At 37.5% G+C, this 20,027-nt stretch overlaps 1 protein-coding gene across 1 annotated transcript in view; it reads left to right on the top strand.

Annotated features, from left to right (window-relative positions):
• Positions 1–20,027, top strand: part of LOC132096044 (Fc receptor-like protein 5) — a 59,233-nt gene that overhangs the window by 8,966 nt on the left and 30,240 nt on the right. Inside the window, exon 2 of the mRNA XM_059501163.1 lies at positions 8,836–9,114. Within this exon, the coding sequence (XP_059357146.1) occupies positions 8,836–9,114 (279 nt within the window). The remainder of the gene's footprint in view (positions 1–8,835; positions 9,115–20,027) is intronic.

Below are 20,027 nucleotides of genomic sequence, written 5' to 3'. Positions count from 1 at the left end.
TAGCCTAGATTTAAAAACAGACAAGGATGGAGCAAATCTAATACTAAAAGGTAACGCATTCCTTGGAGCGGCCACTGAAAATGCACGATCACCCCTGCTTTTCAGCTTTGATTTCGGTATACACAATAATCTCTGGTTTGACGACCGGAGAGACATAGCTGGACGATGTTCTACCAGTAGATGCGAAAGATAAGTAGGGGCCACACCATTTAAAGATTTAAAAACCAACAGAAGAATTTTAAAATCCACACGGTATCGTACAGGTAACCAGTGCAAGTGACGTAATACTGGAGTAATATGGTCCCGTTTTTTAGTACCTGTTAGAAGTCTCGCCGCCGCATTTTGTACCATCTGCAACCGGGATAAAGCTGATTGGCTGATCCCATAATACAATGAGTTGCAATAGTCAAGTCTCGATGTCAGAAATGCATGAATTAGTCTTTCAAAGTTATTAAAAGATATAATTGTTTTTACTCTGGCTAAAAGACGGAGCTGGAAAAAGCAGGATTTGACCACTGAGCTTATCTGCTTGTCAAATTTCAAACCATCATCAAACACAACACCCAAGTTCTTTACACAAGTCTTTGCAGACAGTGTTACATTACCTAGGGTTATTTGCGTAAGAGTATTTGATGAGCCAAACACTATCATTTCGGTTTTATTTTCATTAAAATTAAGAAAATTTAGAGATAACCAAGCTTTCACATCAGATATACAGGCCCTAATTTTTTCCAGTCCATCACAATTTGATTTTAGGGGTAAGTAAACTTGAGTGTCGTCCGCATAGGAATGACAACCCATGTTTCCTAAAAATAGACCCTAATGGAAGCATGTATAGCGAAAAAAGAATTGGAGCTAAAATGGATCCCTGCGGAACACCACAAGACAAAAAAGCAGCCTTTGACGAATATTCCACAATGTTAATGCTAAACTTCCTATTTGACAAATAAGACCTAAACCATTCTAAGGCAGGACCTTTGATACCTACCCAATGCTCCAGACGAGCAAGAAGATTAGAATGATCCACCGTATCAAAGGCCGCACTCAGATCTAGTAGTAATAATACAGTAGAAACCCCAGTGTCGGCAGCTTTTAAAACATCGTTTAGGACTTTCAAAAGTGCAGTCTCTGTTGAGTGGAATTTTTTAAAACCTGATTGAAAAAGCTCAAAAACCTTATTTTCATCCAGAAACTCTGCAATTGTTTCAGAACTATCTTCTCCAAAATCTTAGAAATAAAAAGGCAGATTTATTCGGAAACTGGTCTATAATTGTCCATAACATTTAAGTCTAAGTTAGGTTTCTTTAACATTGGCCGAACTATAGCATGTTTCAGTACTTCTGGTACCATGGAGGTTTCCAGACATCGATTTATAATGTTTAACAAATAAGGCCCCACAGCATCAATAACTTTTTTCAACAGAAAAGGAGGGATGGCGTCCATAGAGGAGCCCGATGGCTTTAAATGACCGACTATTTCTTGCAGATGGGTTAGAGAAATAGGTTCAAATTGCTTCAGCTCCACGGAACAAGCCACCAAGGTAGACGGATCAAAAGAAGGACAACATATCCCCAATCTAATGTCATTGACCTTATTCACAAAAAATGTAAGAAAGTCATCACACAGAGTCATTGATACATCAGGATACTCATAAACAGGTGGATTAATAACAGAGTTAAAAACAGTAAAAAGAGTTCTTGGTCTGTGATAATTTTTAGTAATGAGTTTTGTGAAATAATCCGATCTTGCTGCTCTCAAAGCCTTTTGGTATTTTAACAACGAAGAACTTAGTATTTCAAAGGAAACATGAAGCTTATCCTTCTTCCATAAACGTTCTGCTTTTCTGCAGGACTGCCTCAAGGCGCGTATGTTATCGACAACCCACGGATCAGCTCTTAGCTTCGGTTTTAGGGTCTTTACGGGAGCTACTGTGTTTAAGACATTCACACATTTAGAATTAAACTCATAAAAAAGCTCCTCTGCACTTAATGCATACTGGTTTGTATCCATATTGTGCATAGTATCACAAAAAGCTGATGAGAAAATTGTACAAGTATCCGAATTAATTAATCGAGATTTACGGACTAGACTTTTGGGTTTCACAGAGTTTGATGGTGTAGGAATAAAAAATATAACACATTTATGATCGGAAAACCCATTATCTACTATCTCCAGATCGGACAACGAAATACCATATGATAACACCAGATCAAGTGTATGTCCACCTTGATGGGTAGGGACATTTACATGCTGATCTAAATCAAAGGCATTTATCAAGGTAATAAACTCTTTAGCTAAAGAGTCTGTTGGGCAACACACATGCACATTAAAGTCTCCTAAAATTAACAATTTATCATACTTTGGTACAAATTGACCCAAAAAATCTGCAAGCTCGTTTAAAAAGTCTGCATTATGTTTAGGAGGGCGATATATCAAGGCAATCAACAGTGGACTATTCAGTTCAAATACAAATAGTTGCCGCTCAAAACTTTTGTAGTCATTTTGTACTATTTGGTGATATGAGAATATGTCTTTAAAAATAGAGAGTAACCCGCCACCCCTGCCAGTTAAACGAGGCGAATTTAAAAACAAACAGTTTGACGGTAAAAGTTCTGACAGAGGGCTTGAATCGCCGACATTAAGCCAGGATTCCGTAATAAATAGGCAGTCCAATTCACGCGAAGTAAAAAAGTCGTTTATAATAAAAGTCTTGTTTACCACCGATCTCGAATTTAGTAGACCCAGCTTGAACAGACGCGGACTATCCGTCTCTGTCAGCTCAGACTCCCGCACCTGAGGGAGAGTACGCAGATGTTTGACGCACACTCCTCGACGGCTGTAGATACGGGGGGAGCCACACATACCAGAGATCACCGTGGCTGGAACCAGGGGAGCACTCCACTCATATAACAGATCCATGGAACGCCATCGGACAATATAGTCGCCGGCCAAACACCTCCCTCGACGTCCCAAGGACCGCACACCAGACTGCAGAACCAGGCAAGACTTCAGCCTCACAGCAAAGCCACCGCGTTTTCCGCGTTTCTTCCTTTCTTCAACGGAGTCCCGTTGCCGCGATCTGGGGCTCGTTCTGGCGGCCGACAGACGAGAACCACTTCCGGCAGTAGCGCGGGTGGTTTGAGGGTCACAGTGGTGGCAAACCCTGCAGGGAACCAACCCTCTGGGGACCACCACTCCTCTTGCACCTCCGATCCAGTGGAGCAACCCACAGAACGCGCTGGGCCCTCTTCAAAGAGCGTACCAGCGGCATCCAGTGGGACTCCCCCCAACCGGATGTCGATCTCAGCAGCGGAGGGAGAGCTGTCGGACCTGCACGAGGGTGGTCATGACCCAGAATGTCTAAAGGAGCTCCGGCCTACACCTAATAGGGGCGCAGTCGGCTCGCACAGGGCACTGGAAGGGGCAGCACCCATGGCACTTTGATAGGGATCCCATATTCGTCGGTCACCGACGTGGCGTCGAGAGTGACCGACTGAAAGGGAACGTCTCGGTTACGTATGGTAACCCTCGTTCCCTGAAGGAGGGAACGGAGACGCCACGTCCCGTCGCCATTGGTTGCTGTACCGCTGCTGAGCTGCCGGGTCCCCGGCTCGGCTCCTCAGCGAAAAACTGGTATGCATTGCACCTGCTGCCCTCGTAGACTCACGCAGTGATCAGCGGCAGCTGGATGCAATAATTGCATGCCAATGTGCATTGGCTCGTTTAGTTTACACTCGAAGTAGATTGGTCTATCGAAGCGATATCCCATATTCGTCGGTCACCGATGTGGCGTCTCCGTTCCCTCCTTCAGGGAACGAGGGTCACCATACGTAACCGAGACGTTTTTGATATCATCTTTTAATTTCTGACTAGTAATTATTGCAATATTATCTAGTATCCAATTTAATATTACTAGTAAGTATTCATTAGACTAGTACTTATTTTTTAGATACTGGTACTTATTCATTAGATACTAGTTCTTATTTAATAGATACTAGTGAATAATAGTTATTCATTAGGTACCCGTTCTTATTCTTTAGACACTAGTACCTTTTTTAATCACTACTAGTACCTATTCTTATCTTACTAGTCAGATCTGCTTTTTTACTCATCTTATGTTATGACTAGTCCAAATGGCTACAGTAGTTATTTATTATATATATAGTAGTACAGTAGTAAAAATTACTAGTAAAATAAAAAATCATACTAGTAACATTTAGAATAAGTACTAGTATCTAATAAATGTGTACTAGTATCTTTTAAATTAGTACTAGTATCTATTTAATAGGTACTAGTATCTAATGAATGAGAACTAGTTTTTAATAAATAAGCACTAGTATCTAATGAATAAGTACTAGTATCTAATAAATAAATAAATACCAGTATCTAAAAATAAGTACTAGTATCTAAAAATAAGTACTAGTATCTAATGAATAAGTACTAGTGTCTATTTAATAGGTACTAGTATCTAATGAATGAGTACTAGTATCTAAAAAATACATACTAGTACCCAATGACTAACTACTAGTACATAACAATTAAGTACTAGTCACTAGTGGAATACATACTAGTCAAAACTCAGTAGTTGATATCTCAATGACGGATCCCCATAGAATTCAATAGCAAAAATTTTGAATTTGTGACTAGTAACAATATAAAAGTTACTAGCCACTATTGAATTAAGTACTAGTATCTAATGAATAAGTACTAGTGTCTAATAAATAAATACCTGCACGTTTATGGCCGCATATCCCTTTCGCGATAAGTAGCCTATGCCTGATCAATCACTGATGAATTGGCGATAGGGATGAGTGTGCCATACACCAGGGTGTAATCCCGGCATGGCGCAGAAGGGCGTTGGTGACTGTGTGGACGCACCTCTACACCGAGGTCTTGATCAGGCCGTAGCCCTCTCCCATGACCTCGATGAATCTCTTTGTAGCAAAAAAAAACTTTATAAAAAAACATAGAGCTGCAAGCAGCTGGACTTCAGGGCTTAAAGCAATATTCCGCAGCGTTAGTCTGGCAAGCGCAGGTCTGAGACGGTCCAGCAGCTCCATAATGAGCTGTCTTGGGAGGCAAATTTTTTTTTATATAGCCGCCAGGCAAAATGTCAAAAGGGCTTAAGTTTTGCCGAATAAAAAATTGACATGGACTAAACGGCTCCGTCTTTGATTCAATACAAGGACACGTTGGATCGCTGCCATAGTTGGTCACTTACTGGACACCACCACGCTTACCCATTTATAGATCTTAGCCATTTAGAGCCAAATTGTTTGCCAGATTTTAATTATCAAAAGTGATTGCCAATTTAAATGTTTTAAAAACATTACGAAATAGCCTAGGCTAATTACCACCATATTAGTTCTGATACCACATAAAGTCAACTTCATAAATAGGCCTGTATCCATTGCGAACATAATTTATTATGAGTCTTAAAATGTCCATAACATAAAATCCTTGTTGAGCCATAACATTGTCAACATACCATAGTTTGACTTGTACTGTGCTGCGCTGATGTCTAAAGACTGCTGCACAGTGATGACGACTAGCGTCTTGAGCTCAAACAACGCTAAGAGAGAGTTTACGAATGGTCCAGACCAACCTTACGAAAGTGTGACTTACAGAAGATATACTTAGCGTACGAACGTGTCGGGAATCGTGCCATAAGGTTAAGAGAGAGGTTAAGGAATAGATTAAGAACTACTTAGCGATAAGAACGTTTTGGGGAACCGGGCCCAATTCTCTTTCCGGCTCAGATTGCATTGACTGACACAGGTGAATTTCTACTAGCAGAACAGAACCTATAGAATACTGCGCATGCGTGACTGAACGAATCATCCCCCAAGACGACTCGTTCTTCCTGAGTCACATTAAAGATTCGTTCAAAAATAACGAATCGTTCAAGAACGACACATCACTAGAGAGGTAATAACAGCGCTGTTTACAGATGCTGCAGCAGAAGAGAGTTTAGAGACGCACAGAGGTACGCTAGCCTAATTCACACAAATGCTCTCTCTCTCTCTCTCTGTCTCTTTCTAATAACTCAAGTAATAACTGCATTAGAATGCTATCAACAGCTCAAGCCTCCGTTATCGGCTTTAAAACTACGTTTTGGTACCAACAAAAGACGGATGAGATGCGTTAGAAATAGTCCTACTCACAATCAGTGTTTGGAATAACCGCGTTTAAAAGAACGGCATTAGGTAACGACGTTATTTTTTCAGTAACGGGGTAATCTAACTAATTACTTTTCCCGTCGTTACAACGCCGTTAACGTTACTAAACGTTAAATGCTGTGCGTTACTATGCATTGATTTAATATGCAATCCGAACGCACCCCTGGCTCACACAGCGAGTGAGCAGGTGGGTTAATAACGAGATAAGCGATTATGATTGGCTAAGGCAGAGTCATGTGTTTCATGGTAGCCAATCAGAGCCAGTGTTTTTACACACACGCGCCAGCGGCGCCAAAAACACACACAGTCACACACACGCAAGAAGCAACAGCTACACAGAGATTCGCAGCAGCAGGAGAAATGGCGAGTCAGGAGCAATCTGATGAAAAGTTGGCATTTTCAAGGTGGAGATATAAGCACTACTTCAAATTCATTGTAGTCAAAGGCAAGAACGTGCATGTAATGTGTACATGTAATGTGCGACACACGCATCTACAAAGCTTGTGGCCAAAAACACTTTTCTTACAAAGAGTGCAGGATAAAACTCTTGCTTTCTGTTGACGTGCAATAAATCTCGAAAGTTATGTACGAACACCTGTCTGTTCTACTTATTTCAACTCACTTGTGAAAACTGCTAAAAAAAAAATTCTTTGACATATAGCAACGTTTTTTTTTTTTTTTACAGTAACGCAAATAGTTACTTTCCTTGGTAACGAGTTACTTTTATTATAGAGTAATTCAGTTACTAACTCAGTTACTTTTTGGAACAAGTAGTGAGTAACTATAACTAATTACTTCTTTTAAGTAACGTTCCCAACACTGCTCACAATACAAAAACCGGACGAATCCCTTTAAATAACTCATCGGATCGATGTCTTGAGGTGTGGTAACTGTATATTCACGTCGTGACCGCATCACCACCTCGGGTGTGCATTATTTTTCTAATAATTCAACGGCCCGTCGTCAATTATTCCTTACTTAATTCATTCGTCAACATAAACTGCCAATGAAAAAAATCTTCTGAACATTCATTAATCTTGGGTCTTCCAATATTTAATAATACCGTATACCAAGGTAAAAGCATGAGCAATTAATCGCAACAGGAAAATATTACACCGGCGTATTCCAAGTGCTCCATAATGTTCACATCGGCTCATTTCTGATACAATTAAGACGCCGGGTCATTCATAAACTATTTTGTCTCTTTGAATTTAAATCTAGACTTTTTCACACTGTCTCTTGAAAACCTCGACCTGAACACACTTGACTGAAAACATGTGTGAGACAAATGTAGATTTTAATAAAAGTATGTGGAGTCGAGGGACAGGTTCAGTGTATTCTAGACCCATGCTGTGATGACATTGTGCGTGTTAAATGATGGAGAATATCCTCAATCGGTTCTCATGGAGCATCAAAACAGAGAAACACTTTCAGCTGAAACTCTAGACATGTTTCTGTGATCTGCATTGTGTTGAACCAATGGAAATGATTCATATCTGTTTCTTCTGTGTTTAGTGCTGATGTCCTTCATCCACTCTGGACTCACTCAAGGTATTGTGCTCTACTGATTTACATTTGATTTATTAAATATGAATAGTGTTGTAGTAGTTTATTTGTCTACATGGATCACATGAGGATCACACATTTGTCTCTTTGCTGATAATTCATGTCCATATTTTGCTGTTGTTCATCTTCACTCAGCATCATTTATATGTGTAGCTCCTCATGCTGCTAAAACACTGCTGTTTCTGCAGTTTATGATGAAAAATTAAATAAAAAGCTTATTGTAGTCTATTGCAAAAATGACAGTGTGTCATTAACTCTTTTGTGATATTCAGGTTATTTAAAACATCCACAATGTGTAACTGCTGATCTGTCATGATGGTTCATGAGGACACACATCTGAGATGAATATTGTATAATGACATGAATATTACTACATAAATGAGAATAATAATAATAATAATAATTCCTCTGTTACATAATTTATCAGAATATTGTAACATGACTGCAAAAATGGCACATAACAAGTTAAACTTAGAAAAAGGTTCATTGTTTTGTTATAATGATGATGTTTGAATGTCTCCACATCAATCTGACGAGACACTGAGTGATCACCGCAGACATCTAGAGGATGTAGATGTGATTTCATGTTATTTTATGTAATTATTGAAGAACAGCAATCTCCCACTAAACAATAACACACTGAGCATGTTATCTCCAGGAGTAAAAGACAGGATTTACATTAAAAGTGTTCAAACTAAATCAAATTCTCGAAGAGCAGCACTGGACGACTGTGTACCATAGTCATGGATTGATAACTGTTGAGAGAAAAATAAATAAATAAAATAAATAAATAAATAAAATAAATTCATATGACTCAGGGATCAGATCTCGTGCACCAAAAAATAAACTAAACTAAAATAAACGCTTTATTGAAACCTCTGACTGAAAACAGCGCCACCTACCGACCAGAACAAGAACTGTTCAATAATGTTTTAATAACTTTCTCATTTCAGAATAAAGCTGAATTGACAAAACAAATAAATAAATATTTTATTGCAACTTTAATCATAACAGTAAATTTTAATCACAACTGTATCACTATCAACTACATGAAGTCAGATATTCTGAGTTTATTTTCTTCTGTTCACAGATTCACCCAGATCTACTCTGACTGTGACTCCAGACAATACAGTATTCACTGGAGAGAGAGTGATTCTGACGTGTGTGATTGAGTCTTACAGTGACTGGAGATATGAGTGGTGGAAAGGAGACTCAAATATTCAAGTGTCTCAGCGTCACACTGTAGACAGAAACACTCTCACTATTGAAGGATCTGGATCATCTGATGAGGGTCAGTACACGTGTAGAGGACAGAGAGATGGAGGATCAGTCTCATCACAATCAGACTCTGTTTCTCTCTCAGTGAAGGGTGAGTTTAATATCATCATCTTCCTAAACTCTCTCTACTACATCAGAATAAGATTCAGTTGTGACTAGACATGGGCCGGGATTATATTTTGACGGTATGATAACCTTAAGCAAAAATATCATGGTTTTATTGTTACAGCTCTGAAATGTGTTATTTTTAAAGGACTGGGTAAATCTTTTTTTCTTCTTTAAAATAAAAAGATGAAGACTGATATCTTTATTTAACCTAAATCTAAATCTAATTACAGTTATCTTTATTTTAGTTATATAATTCATATACATATAATTTATCTAATTTCATATTGTTTAGTTATACAATAATAATCATAGACATAATTTGATTGAATAATCAATTTGAAGCAAAAACCGAATGTTCGGACAAGCTTTGTGAAATTATTCCACATAAACTTCTCAGAAAACAGTCAGCTCTCCTCAGAAACACATTCATATAAACTCCAGATCAATATTGAGGATTTTCTTCCAGTAGTTTGAGCATCATGAACAGTAACTGTGTGTTCACATCGCCAGCGTCCAGAGACTCAAAGTGACCAGAAGACCTTCGTTTTCACTGTGAGCCGGCGTCGAGCTGAAATCAGGCAACTTTAGGGTGATGAGCTGTGACTGCACATAGGTGTAATAATTTAGGAGACGGATTTACTGTGATATTACAAACATACAATATGACATAACATCTGAAAACACAACTGACCATCTATGAACATCAGTCAATAAAGCATTTTAAAATAATGGCACTTAAAAATCTGAACTGAAATTTAATTGCAACCATGAAGCCTATGAATGCATGAAAATGATTTAATATTATTATTATTAATTTATTTATTTTTATGAAAGAGAACAAATTTGGCTTTCAATAATGAGGTCCACGTTTAAGAGCTAGAAGTTAAAATATATATAATTGTGTTTCTCTATTTAACAACATCCACTTAACTTACAACAGTGAAAGACGTCTTCTCTCGGGTAGATTGTGTGTTTTCTAGCTGCAGGGCTCTCAGAATCACTAGCCTGACGTCCCAGGGCTTTTGTGTTTTCAGTCGGGTCAGAAGTGTATCAGGACTCGGGCTAAAGCAGATCTCTGATGGGTCCTTAAAACTCCTGAAGTGAGTAGTGTCAAACTTAAGGCCATGACAAGATTTGAATATGTCCAATAGTATAAGAAATGTCTAGATTATAATCGAAAGACAAGAGTCGTGATACGGCTGGATTAAACTTTAAAGGGCAATGATGTCAGTGAATAAATACGAGCGCTGCATGCTTCATCAAAACGAGTCGCAGATGTCTTTAATTGAATGTATCTGAAGGGAACCGACTCTCCTCAGAAACGTGTCGTTGTCATTTTTATGTCATTTCACCTGTGAGCGTGAAGCTGCTTTGTGTTCAGCCGTTACCGGGTCAGATCCGTGCAAATATCAACTCATGTTTTAAAGCAGCAAACAAAAAAATCTAAACAATTGAGACAGTAATATTTATATTCCTTGGCATGCAGAAGACGGGTGTAAAAGTTCCTTTAAGAATCTTTTCCCGTGACTGCAAATGCACATTAATGAAAATAAGACTTTTGGGTTTTATTTTAACAGTTGCATTAAAAGCATTTAAGTCAATTTAAAAAGATTACTCTACTAGATGAACGTTCTCCATCAGAACTATAAACCACCATCTTCTAAGATCTGGCATGTTCTTCTAAACAGGAAAACAATTCATTTTACATTTCTCTAAAACAATTCATATAAACTAATTCAGACACAGGAGTAAGACTCAAATCAGTTAATCACAAAACCACAATTCAGCAAGTCAGTAACTCCAAGATTACACCTACGTGAGGTATGTGAAATGATTGAGAGGTTATCTTGTTTCAGAAAGGTGTATAACGTCAATTTTAATCAACACTTACCACAGGGAAATCAAAATAAGCCTCCATTACCATAAACCAGAGGTACTGCATATTAAATATATATTTTCAATAACATGTTTGTCATGCAGTATAGCTGAACAGCATAAAACTGTTAAAAATGAATGTGTACTTTTTGGGAGCCCTATTACTTTTTTTTTTTTTGCATAATTTTGTCAATTTAATCTTGTAATTTGTTTAAGGTACAACTGTTAACTCACACCATGATCATGAAGATACCGCAGTCATTCCCATAATCTTGCACAGAAACTCTCTGTTTAAATAGATGATTTTATCGTTACTTATTCAGCGATAATACAAGATAAAGAATTGTTCATAATCACACACAAAGAAATAATTGAAGTTACAGTACATTTACCTTTAAATCACTTCCAGTTTTTCTCTAACCATTTTCCAGGGACACAGTTCTGTGCAGGTTTACTAAAATAAAAATAAAAAGAGGATGGAGAATGAAGTCCTCTGTTTTGTTTGATCATGATTGAAACACTAGACCTGAAGCATGAACAGTTCATTCACTAAAGTCACACATAAAGTGTTCCCCGGCCAGAGAACATGATCACAAACTGAGGCTGGCCAGGGGAACATGGCTCCCAAAACACACGTCTTCATTAAGTAACCTTAGGACATCTTGGTAGGACATGTCTCCAAATTCTCCTGCAGTTTTAAGGTACATAGAGTCCAGACTGAAAACAATGTTATGTTGACTTTACTTAATTTTATTATGTCAAGGGGTTGCACAAAATAAATGTATCTAAATCCAGATATATTTTTTTAAGTTGAGTGTACTTATACTTTATAAATTGGTTTTACTTATATTTTATAAATTGAGTTTATTAATCCCTTTCAGTAAGTGCAAATTAATTATACTCATAATTTCAGCTAAACTATTTTGAGTAGAATTTACTAGAATTAATTATGTGCAACGAGATCAACTTAATCATTTAATTTCTACTTACTAAAATTTATTTCAATCCAATAGTTTTTGAGTCTCTTATTGTATCCCTCATTAATATTCAGACAAATAAAGCAAACCCAATATTAACAACTCTAACTTTATTTTTCTGATTCAAGAGATTTTTTCTCTCCCAAAAAAGAGTCCCAGTAATGCAACTCAGTAGTCACCATTTCTCAGAGACCTCAATACATGGTACACAACACACAATGACGATAAAATTCAGTGTTTGAGTATGAATGGGTCATTTTGAGTAGAAAATTAACTCCAGGTCTCACAAAAAGTATGTTACTAAACCTAACATCAAAATCAGCCATAAAACAGTGTAAATACAACTCGAAAACTGTGAAAAATGTAACATTTTTAATTATTCATGCCCCAGTGCATGATGGGAAATACACTGAAACAAATGATTCATTGAATTTACAAAAACATTTTATGGTAAGTGGTTGTAATCAATTTATTTTAGCTATATTGAAATAAACTAATTTAGCTGATTAACTTTCAGCAAAACTTGTTTATTTAAATGTAACTAAAATAAATTGATTGCAACCACTTACTATAAAACATTTTAGTAAATTCAATGTATAATTTTTTTTTTCAGTGTATGGGATCATAACTTTAATATTTACTTAAAGAATCCTTGTAAACATAACAAACTGTTCCAAGTAAAATATACTTATGAGTGCCAACTTTAATTTCTACAAGCTTAGATTGAGCCATGGCTGGACTGGCCATTGGGCATACAGGGCATTTGCCCGGTGGACCGATGTGCTTTTTGGGCCGATATCTCATACTCATAATTCTTTTTATTTTTTTATTTTAAACGGCCCATAAAATTTGTACATCGGCGGCCCATTCGTTTTGCTTTGTTTTGCTTAATTGGCGGCGCTGGGTTTGTGCCGGTGTAATGCATTGGTCAAAGTCAGTGTTAGTTTTTTTTTTCTGACAGACCGGCCCATGAAACACGTAGATCAGCGGCCCATTGGCTCTTTTCTTGATTGACACTGGGCTGGCCCAATCACAACTTTAAACGAGTGAGCGAGCGGCAGCAGTGTCAGTGTGTATCTGTAAAAAAAGATGGAGAAGAAACGCAAGGAATGTGCAGATAAATAGCGTGAAAAAATAGAACCAGGCTCTTAAAGCAGACACTGTAAACTGTGTCAAAATATATGTTTTCTGACCTTCATCAGCTCCTGTGGCAGAGGATGATAGTGAGGACGGAGGATCAGGAGAGAGATGAGAAAGTGTAGAGCCTGTGGTAAGCATAACTGCTTTCAAAACACTTAGGCCATGTCATGAGTGTAGATTATTTCCACATCTGCATAGTTGACGATTACCGCAATTCACTAGAAATTTAATAAGAGGCGTTTGTAAACCGTGTTTTCCGCCAAAATAAAAGATTGTGTGCTTATCTCTTTCAAGTATAGAAATTGGTACAACTAATTAAGAAAGTTTCCTTTATTTTTTTGTGCATTTGTTTTACAAAATATGGCTATTACTGTCATTGGATTAATATTATAACTATTATTATGTATAGGTGTAATGTAAATAGACACTGTAACTAAAAGAGGTTTGATATTTTCTTTGTTTAATTTGCACACTAAATATGGGTTGGAGCTTTTAATTTTGAACTCTCAAAGTGCACCAGATTAATGAATTTAACATTAAAATTCACAAAATTTTCTCACGGGGGGCATGTCCCCGAACCCCCCTAGAAGGACCGAGGACACACCACCATAGTTTTAACAAAAATCCTGTAAGAAACACTGGTATTGCTATGCCAGAGCCGCTTATAGCTTGTTTTAGGATTCACCGCAGTGGAGTATAGTTCAACTGTATTAATAAATATAAAATTTTGACTTATTTCATCTGTTAACTCTCACTCGTTCCTATACTCACTCATTACATGGCATTAGTGGTTTTAATGAATAGGAGTTGGTATGCATATAATTAAGGGCGTGCAAAGATGGGTGGTGTTTATGATCATATAGTGGGCCGGTCTGAGCAAAAATGCCGGGGCCGATTTTTTGTCCCAGTCCAGCCCTGAATTGAGTACTAACATAGAATTTTCTTACCTAAATTATTTCATGTAGAAATTACTTTTGTTTGTATGTAGTATTTACTTCATCACAAAATCATCTAACTTCCCTTACCCACCGCCCAAAAAACTGCTCTAGAACAAATAATTAAGAATATTAAAGATTACCCGTCCAAAACAATTTAGATTTCATGTTTAACCACATTATAAGACATTTGTGCATCACAGAATCAACTTAATATTTTCAATCTGACTTGAATTAATACACATGACTTGGATTTAAAACACATGTAATTCATATAAAACCAATTAATATTTATTAATTAAAATAAAAACAAAACAAAATGTAAATGGATTAAACTAGCAAAATTGAATTACGCTTAATTTAATTGGGGCCATAATCATTTTTTTTCAGTCCAGAAAGAGCAACTCTCTCTGTCGAGACCTCATCCCCTTCATTCAGGGAATATGCCGTCTAAACTAGAAACAATAGCATGTTTCGTATTATATACCTATCAAGTTTAAATTGCACATATACTTTAAAAACATCAATACAACAAATGACTAAAGAAATCCTTTCTCCTTATCCTGGTGTTTTTACAGCCTGGGCAATGGGCAATTTTGGTGGCATTAGTATATTCTGAAACTACACAGGGGTTAAAAAAAGGTCTTGCAGCACATTGCAAAATAAGATAAGTGTAAAACTTGAGATTGATCCATGTAACTAATAAAATACACCAACATATTACACTCATTGAATTTGTATATTCATTTATTAATCTCTATTAACATACTACATACTTTATGTTTCTTAAGTGCTAAACACACACAGACGGTACAAACTGCATCAATATAGCCACCGATTCATCAAAAGAGTAAAGATCCTTTAATATTAAACTTCACACCTGACACAACAATGTTTTTTTTCATTAAAGCCAAAATAAACTTTAGTCTATCTGCTATAATATCCCATGACCGACTGTTTACCTGAACGGCCATTCTCCCTTTCTTTAATGCGCCATCTCTCCAAGTGGATATAACTGCAGACTGGAGATCTCCAAAATGGGGCGTCAACTCCAAAATTGGGCAGAACCTCCAAGATGGGACAGGGCCTGCTTTCGCAAAGACTTTCACCATTGGCTGTGGCTTCAGCCAATTGTTACTCACTTACATTTCAAAATAAAACTTTATAAATTATACATTGTTTCTCGTTCATCTAAAATAATATATGCTATATAAATAAATGTTCTCCATGAGAGCAGAGCCCAAGGCTCGTGGCCAGTGGTGTTTGGACCCGAGTTTGAACCTCTACTTCATGATGTAAATGGGAATCACTCAAGAGCCGTTCCAGCGGAGGGGAAAGATTTTACTCTATCTCTTTATTCCAAGCAACGGGGCCCGAAATTCACAGGCTAGGAGGGGGTAGTGATGTTGAGTGTAACTAAAAAAGTGCCATTGTCCGGTTGAGTCTCACATCACATATCGCATAATCTTATTAATATCGCAATATCTTATTAACATATCGCATAATCTTATTAACACTTTACCTTCTGAACTGCAACTTTCTTTACCACACTATTCAGCACCAATCCCGCCATTCAGTAAATTTCACTGGTTAAGGTAAGGTGTGTGGTAGGTTTAGGGGTTAGCATTTATTGTTGCATAATTTAGGAAACACTTTAACTGACACAACCAATAAAGACTTCAGAATCAGCTGTGGAGCGGAGTTTGCACTGAAGTGGATTGGGGGAAAATTTGTGCATGCGTGTCTCTCAATGGGAGGAAGCCACGCCCTATTTTGGAGTTCCCGCCCCTATTTGGAGATCTCCAGCCTGCATTTATACCCTTTTCCATCGGTCACTTTAGCACACTGTCAGTCAAGGTGAGGAGACCACGCCCTGTTTTGGAGTCCCAGCCCCCATTTGGAGATCTCCGGTCTGCAGTTATACTTGCATTAGTTGCCCTGGATATAATAAATAATAGTACTGTAGTCCCAGTTTACAAATTTCCCTGATTATACTTAAATAAAGTAATGTTTATACTTGATTAAATTATATGAACTTAAGTAACGTTTTCAATGCAGGACTTTTACTTGCATCAGAGTATTTTAACAGTGCTTTATACATTATTAGGTAAAGCATCTTAATACTTCGTCTACAACAATATTTAATGAGGTTAATTTATAAGTTAATCTGCACAAGATCATCAAGCTTGTTTGCTTTGCGGCCGCTTTAAATACAAGATAATGATTCGATCTACATCAGAAAGTCAGTGCATCCACAAATCTTTCTGCAGGTTGTCATCAGAGCGGCCAGAGTGATCTTTGACGTCAAAACAAGATAAGCAAACTGATGAAACATTGTGCAAGTCCAGAACAGAGAGTTGCGATAAGGCAAAAAAACATGGAATGCCAAATGGCTCATAATTTGCGTGCTTTTCTTCGTTGTATCAATATTAAAACGTCATTTTCATAATGCTGCCAGGCATTAAATAAGCGCTGTTACGCGATAAGTTAATGCCAGACGCCTCCACGCATTAAAATAATGCCACACGCCGACTCACGTTAAGTTAACGCCACACCAGAGTCGGCGTCAGAGCAGATCTACTGGAGGGGCATTGGATCATCGGCGGGGGGGCACTGTCGTTTCAGGGCCGGCCCGCGGCATAGGCCATAGGGGCGCCAGAATGAGTGAACGAGTGATTTTTTTTTTTTTTACTTTTTTTATTATAATAGGCTACTATTTAAAAACCATTAATTCGAAATACTACCAAATAAAGCAAAAAAAATAAAAATAATTGCTGAAATTTGCTGTTTTGCTGACCGGGTAGAATGGAAAGGTGGAATCCCAAGACTAAGCATGTGTGTGTGCAGTCTGCCTTTCATCACAGGCAGGCTACGTTAACATTGTGTTCATTTTTTACGTTATCAAAACTGTGTAAGGTTATTTGAGAAAGTGGCATGCACCCAGGGCCGCATTAAGACTATAAGGGGCCTGGGCTTTACCTCTTGAGGGGCCCTTCCAGTGCTAGACAATAAGGACTGCCCGATTACCCGAGGCTAGTGTGAATGACGCTCAGGACAGTAGAAGGAACGGTCACTTGCCCGATCGGGCCAGTGCTGTAGGGCAGAGGTGGAAAGTAACGAATTACATTTACTCGCGTTACTGTAATTGAGTAGCTTTTTTGTGTACTAATACTTTTTAAAGTAATTTTTTAAATCTGTAATTTTACTTTTACTTAAGTATATTTTGTTTAAAGTATTGTACTTCGCTACATTTTAAAACACATTAATTACTGAGTAAAAAAAAAAAAAAAAAATCGCTCCCTGGAAACTACGTCAGTAAATAATGAGCAGGAGGGCAAACTGGCGCTAAAATCACAAGAAAGATGCAGACGGACAAAACAGGCGTTAGTGGTGCAGACACCGCTGAAAACGAAACCCCGTCATATTCTGAAGTTGAACTCGAAGGAAATGAAGTGAACCCTGGCCATATGTATGCTCTATTATGCAGTGTAAGCTGTACTTGCCTAGGAAAACCAAACTAGCAGCTTATAAAATCTCGACGAGACATCCACTCTTCGCAAGAATGTAGAGGTAAATAATTGCATCGTTGCATTGGTGGTTAAAATGAAGCTTTGACATTTTAGCAAGAGGTTTTGCACAAATTAGCCAAAAAGACAGTGGTGAGAAGTGTGCTATATATATCGTCTGCGATGATAATATATTTTTTTGTTTTAATGATGTGCGCACGCATTTATAGTGCGTTCTTTCACTGTGTGATTCAGTCTCCTAAAATGCATTTAGAATGATCACAAAATTGAAGATATAGGGGCAGAAAATTCACATATTTATATAATTTCATATATTAAATCAAAATCACACAAAGAATGCCGTCTGTTCCTCCAAAAATCATCATGAATATATACATACATATATATAACAGTTCAGTAAACAAGTTAATTAAGAGACTTGCGTTTTAGACACCATATTGCCTTTTTTAGCTCTATTTCTACAACAGAAAATAATTCCAAACACAGCCACCAAAGCACAGTTTTGCATCTCTGAGCAACGTGACAGTGATTCGTTCCTGAATGAATCAACCGTTTAAATGATTCGGTTCAATCGCAATGACTCACTTATTAACAGTGACTTGCTGACACATACTGGCCATTTTAATTTCACATTTAAAATATCTTTTGATTTTTTTTTTTATAATTAATTTCTTATCATTTCAAATGAGTATTCAACATTTTATGTCTTGTATATCAAAACATTATTCATGCATTTGTAACTGCAGGTTAAATGCATTCTTGTCCTGCACTAAACAGTGTAATACATCTAAATGCCACTTCCAATGAATCTTCTGCATTTCCTCTGCATTAAAAGATGAGTTTGTTGATACTGATTTGCCTGGTAACAGCCCAAATGTTTTATTATTCTAAATAACTGATTCCTTTAATTAAAAACAACTAGTTTGAGATTAATAGACTTATCCCAGGGGTGTCAAACTCAGTTCCTGGAGGGCCATAGCCCTGCAGAGTTTAGTTCTAACCCTGCTCCAGCACACATATCATGTAGTTTTCAAATAAACCTAAATGATTAGATTAGCTGGATCAGGTGTGTTTAATTAGGGTTAAATCTAAACTGTGCAGGACTGTGGCCCTCCAGGAACTGAGTTTGACACCCTTGGCCTGTCCCATTTTTGACTCCCTCCCACTGACTACGTTTAAATGCAGCCAATATCCTGTTCAAAACCGGGATATTAGCAATAACCCGGTCGCGCACGGCCATGTAAACACCGGCAAAAACCCGGATATGCTCATATCCCGTTTTTTAAAAACCGGGATATTATACCTGGGGTACCCCTTTTCTAACCCGAATATTTGGTCTTGTAAACGCATTTCGGCATATCCCCATCAAAATGTGTGTTCTGCGCATGTTCTATTCACAACGAATCTTGGTCTTTTGAGTAGAGACGGCACATAAAAAACCCCGCGTGCAGTATAGAGGCACAGTAGTGTCAAGTGCTGCTAGTGGATCAGTACCAGCGTCAAAGCGCCAAACAAAGACTATCGCTTTCTGCCCCAAACTATTCATTATCCGCCTGCTGCTGCTGTTGTTGTTGTTGTCTTTGGATACAGGAAGAAGAATTGGAAATGACGCATATTGTGTCTTGTTGTCCGTACGTCCAGACGCTAACCGTGCGTCGCCGTTTACATCTGGATTGGTAACTCTCTCTGCTCACGCATGTAAACGGGTTATCCCGAATGTTTCAGAAACCCAAATAGTGACCTTAACCCACCCATAACCCGAATTTTAACAGCATGTAAATGTAGTCATTGTTAAAATGTAACTAAGTAATTTTTACTCTGAGTAAATTTTAAATGAGCTACTTTTTAGTTTTACTTGAGTAGATTTTTAGACTGGTACTTTTACTTGTACTTAAGTTAAATTTCATTAATGTAATGGTACTTTTACTTGAGTAGAATATTTTTGTACTCTTTCCACCTCTGCTGTAGGGTGTGCGTTATATGTAGTCTATGATATCGTAATTGCTGATATTATCGAGTATGCATCTCACTTTACAAAAAAACAAACAAAAACACACGCATTCTGTGCAGGCATGCACTACGTGACGTAGTCTAGTAGATTAGACTTGTGCACGTGATTTAGTCTTAATGCCTCAGAATTCAAATATGCCCCTGTATATTTTTCATATTTATATAATTTAATATCTATGTTAACCAATATTACACAAAGAGTGCCGTTTTCTCCAAATATTAGCATGATTACAAATGTGATTATTTTATTCAGCGTACAGTTTAATGAACAAGAACTTAATATCAAGTGACTTACATTTAAGACACCAAATCGTCTGTTTCGCTGTATTTCGCCAACGAAAATGGTCCCGAGTGAATCAGCCGCTTGAATGAATCGTTTGAATCTCAATGATTTGCTCATTAACAGTGATTCGCTGCCACCTACTGGCAGGT

Source organism: Carassius carassius, chromosome 2, assembly GCF_963082965.1.
Source record: "Carassius carassius chromosome 2, fCarCar2.1, whole genome shotgun sequence".
In the NCBI taxonomy this organism is placed as follows: Eukaryota; Metazoa; Chordata; class Actinopteri; order Cypriniformes; family Cyprinidae; genus Carassius; species Carassius carassius.
This window is presented reverse-complemented; position numbering and strand designations above follow the sequence as displayed.